We start from the raw sequence: 3,664 nt of genomic DNA on the forward strand, positions 1-3,664 counted from the left end.
CCCATCTAATATAGTACCTTATCACAACTACTCTCTACCTTGAGGAACTCTACGGAGAATGTTACCTAGAATCCGAGAATTTACGAGAACTTTCATTTTTTACTATTACGGTATATTTACACGCCTGTCAACTGGTCGTCAGCCAGCAGAAAAATCATAAGAGTGAAAGAGATAGAGGGCACTTTTCTTTTAATTTTCCGCTCAATGTCTCTTTTACTCTTATGACTTTTCTGCTGGCTGGCGACCAGTAAACTGGAGTGTAAATACACCTTTTTTTTTAAGCTAAATAACGTTTATATTCAATGCACTTAAACCTATATAGCAATTAACATTAGAAATTAAATTTAGTTTTATATACAATATACTTCTTTCAGAATGGGATTTTATTTATCGATTACATAAATTATTTCAAACATGATTAAACTTAAGTTTCGAACAAGTTTTAAATAAAATTTTACATTCCTTAACAATTGTAATTGTTCGTATTATCATAACTAAGCACCTATGATACTCATCTGAAGTTTTTGGAGTGAACAAAACTAAGGAGCTAAAATGCTGATAAGAATCTAAATACCCTACCGATAGAAATTTCTGAGTATATTCTAAAGATTCTCTAGGTTCAGAGAAGCTCTGAGAAATTCTGCGCAGGCATTCAGGTAGATATATTTAAAGGTCCAGGTAGCTCTTTTAAATGTTTTAAAGGCTTTAAAATGTCCTTTCCGAAATTGAAATAGATCATAAATAACAAGCAGAAAGGCTATATCAATAGAGTAGCCGACACTCAAGGGTCCTTTGTTAAGCTTCCCGATGAAAATTTAGAAGTAGAATTTTTAAATTTCATAGTTAACAGCCTAAAACATAATAATTCGAAATCTACGAGTTTCTATGATTTCAGATATCTAACTTTTTTTTTAAATGCTTAAAATTGGAATTAATACAACGTGTCTCGTAAATGGAATCAGATACGCCACAAAAGACAAAATTTTTTTATTCAACTAGAAAATTTTATATTAGTATATAAGTTATAATTAGAAATAAGTATAATGAGAAAATTCATCAATTAAAAAAAAGTGTTAATAATTTGATGAGAAATTTAAAAAGGGAGAGCGGATTAGCCACGAGCAACTACTGTAAATAACTCTGCCGGCCCGGTAAGTGACGAATACAAAAGGAACATTATATTACCGTCGCACCACTCTTAAAGGGACCACTAAAAGGATCTTGAAAAGGACCCAAATCTCTCAGACTATCTCACACACTAAATCATTCGAATCGACTCTGCTTATAGACTCAAATGGGCCAGGCTATTTCGCTTGAGAATACTCAGAGACTTCTATCGGTAGGGTAGTTATGCAGGAAGGACACAGTGGATATTAAATATTATTGTTGTGATTTATAACTATTCTTTGCCGTTCAGTCATTATCGTACCGCAAAAAACTTCAAATTTCGATGTTTTCTAAAAATTGGAATAACTCTGAAAATAATTAAATTTTTTAAATTTATATTATTATTACTAACATTAGTAAAATAAGTTAAATAATGATTTAAAAAATTTGAGTCTGCACACCTGTTTGAAATGTTGCTACTTTGTTGCTTCAGGCCTGAACCCAGGACAAAATCTAAGGAAAAAATTATAAAAATATTTTTTTATTATTTTGAAAAATACTATACAAAATTCCGTTTAAAATAAGCCCAAGGTTTTTAAAAGTATGAATTATTTTCCCAGTTATTCCAATTTTTTATATTCATATTTTTATACTTCTCAATGTTACCAACTGTTAATAATTAGAAAAATATTTCCTAAGTCACTAAAAATCATCACAGGTTGCATTAAAAACCATTTGAACTAAAAACTTTATATTTATTTCGGTGAAAAACTTAAATTCTCATAAATTCTCGAAAAAAATCGCCCGAAAACTTACTGGTAACTTACTTATAAGTTACCGGCGTTTCTGACGTAAGTTACCGCCTTTCGAACTGTTGACGGAGCCTGGTCACCACTCACCAGTCACCACTCTAGGCGCTTTTTACATCGTGATTCGCTTCTGCTACTATGATGTGATATTCCTGATTTCAGATCACGTTTGACAGTGATATTTTATAAAAAAATATTTTGATTGTTAGAAGACATGTATCACAAAGAAAACTAAATAATATTAGTAGCTTCTGGAGACATTTGAATAAATTGAGAATAGTATAATAGGAAGAAAAACGAATTAACTGATAAAACAAGGAACCTCTTTATAAATAGCAACAAATCATGGCAGAATTAAAAGTTAGTGAAATGAATTTATAACTTATATTGAATTTTTTGATTATCTTGCTAATTTCACAATCGTTACCTGTTTAGAACAGAGTAACTTATCTGCTATCGTGGATACTGGGTATGCGAAATGTCTTGCTTCACTTACAAAAATCATTATTAAGGAATGTAATCAATAAAATATAGAAGGATATTAGTTGTGGATTTATTCTCTTAAAAAGAAGAGATCCTTATTTTCGTAACGTGATGTTTTGAATTAATTGCATGGTAATTTCTAATAAAAAAAAGAAGCATGGAAAATCTATTTGGTTGAGGTTATCTAGAACTTCAAAAAGTAAACCAATGTGAAGTCTGAAATAAAGAAGTGTGAAGCTATAAGTAATTTTTTAAATACTATTATTCTTATTAGCATCCCTTCTAGAAATAATGTATTGAGATCGATGAGAAATAATATAACTAATGTCGCGATCGTTCCGAATCGTTTTTGTTAATTGTGCCAAAACGATTGACAACGATTGAGCATTTTGCCTTTCTAATTGTTTCTAATCTGGTACTTGGAATTTCCTACGTAATGGCAGCACTTCTGTCTGGCGGGAATTATTTAAAGACAGTTATTTACTTTTTTGAAATAATGTAAATTTGAAACAGTATACACCAAACTCGCTTTCAGTCACATTTATCAAAATCCTTGTGCACCCAAAGAACACGAAGCGACCCAAGGACTATCGCCTTCTGCATTTTTCCCGCAAGTGTTTTAGCATATTGTTGACACGCAGGGATGCTTTTTAGGCCATTAGCGAGTGAAAGCTTGGCACCTTCAAGAACACCGATGATAAGGACGATTAGTTTAACAGAATATTCCGGGTACAATCGTTGCAACTCCCTTATAAGGTCTCGATACCTCTCTTTCTTTAATTTCTCCTTGGCTATGATGTTTTTGTCAGCTGGTGTCGAAAATTCGATAAGGAACATGGTTTGCTTCTCGAGGTTAAGAAGAAAAAAGTCAGGCCTCGAGTGAGCAACAGAAACAATTGTCGATAATATAAAGTTCCAGTATATGCGGCACTTCCCATTCTCGGTAATTGACTCGATTTCCCTAGGTGCGTTTAAATGAGAGATATAAGAGCATGTTCGCTAACATTTACCAGATTTTGAAGGCAAAATATTCCTTATCCTAGGAAAAAAGCTGGGGGAACCTAACTCTGAAAAAATCGATACTATTTCCTAAGTGCTATGCAAAATCACATTTTTCTAAATTAAAACTTTTTTAATTAAACCAAAATAAAAGTTTGTGGGGACGTCCGTTAAGGTTAATGCCGTAAGAGTGACAGAGATGGTGCTAAAGCACTCTTAGTGCATGGCACGCCCTGCTGCTATCATCGGGAATGTCTTGGCTCAAA

The 3,664-nt window shown here is 32.4% G+C and overlaps 1 protein-coding gene across 1 annotated transcript in view; it reads left to right on the forward strand.

The window, feature by feature from the left end:
• The first annotated feature begins 2,017 nt into the window (after nucleotides 1–2,017).
• Nucleotides 2,018–3,664, forward strand: part of LOC117172047 (vacuolar ATPase assembly integral membrane protein VMA21 homolog) — a 160,473-nt gene continuing 158,826 nt past the window's right edge. The window contains exon 1 of the mRNA XM_033359781.1: nucleotides 2,018–2,276. Within this exon, the coding sequence (XP_033215672.1) occupies nucleotides 2,262–2,276 (15 nt within the window). The 5' untranslated portion in view covers nucleotides 2,018–2,261. The remainder of the gene's footprint in view (nucleotides 2,277–3,664) is intronic.

Source organism: Belonocnema kinseyi, chromosome 4, assembly GCF_010883055.1.
Source record: "Belonocnema kinseyi isolate 2016_QV_RU_SX_M_011 chromosome 4, B_treatae_v1, whole genome shotgun sequence".
NCBI classification, from domain to species: Eukaryota; Metazoa; Arthropoda; class Insecta; order Hymenoptera; family Cynipidae; genus Belonocnema; species Belonocnema kinseyi.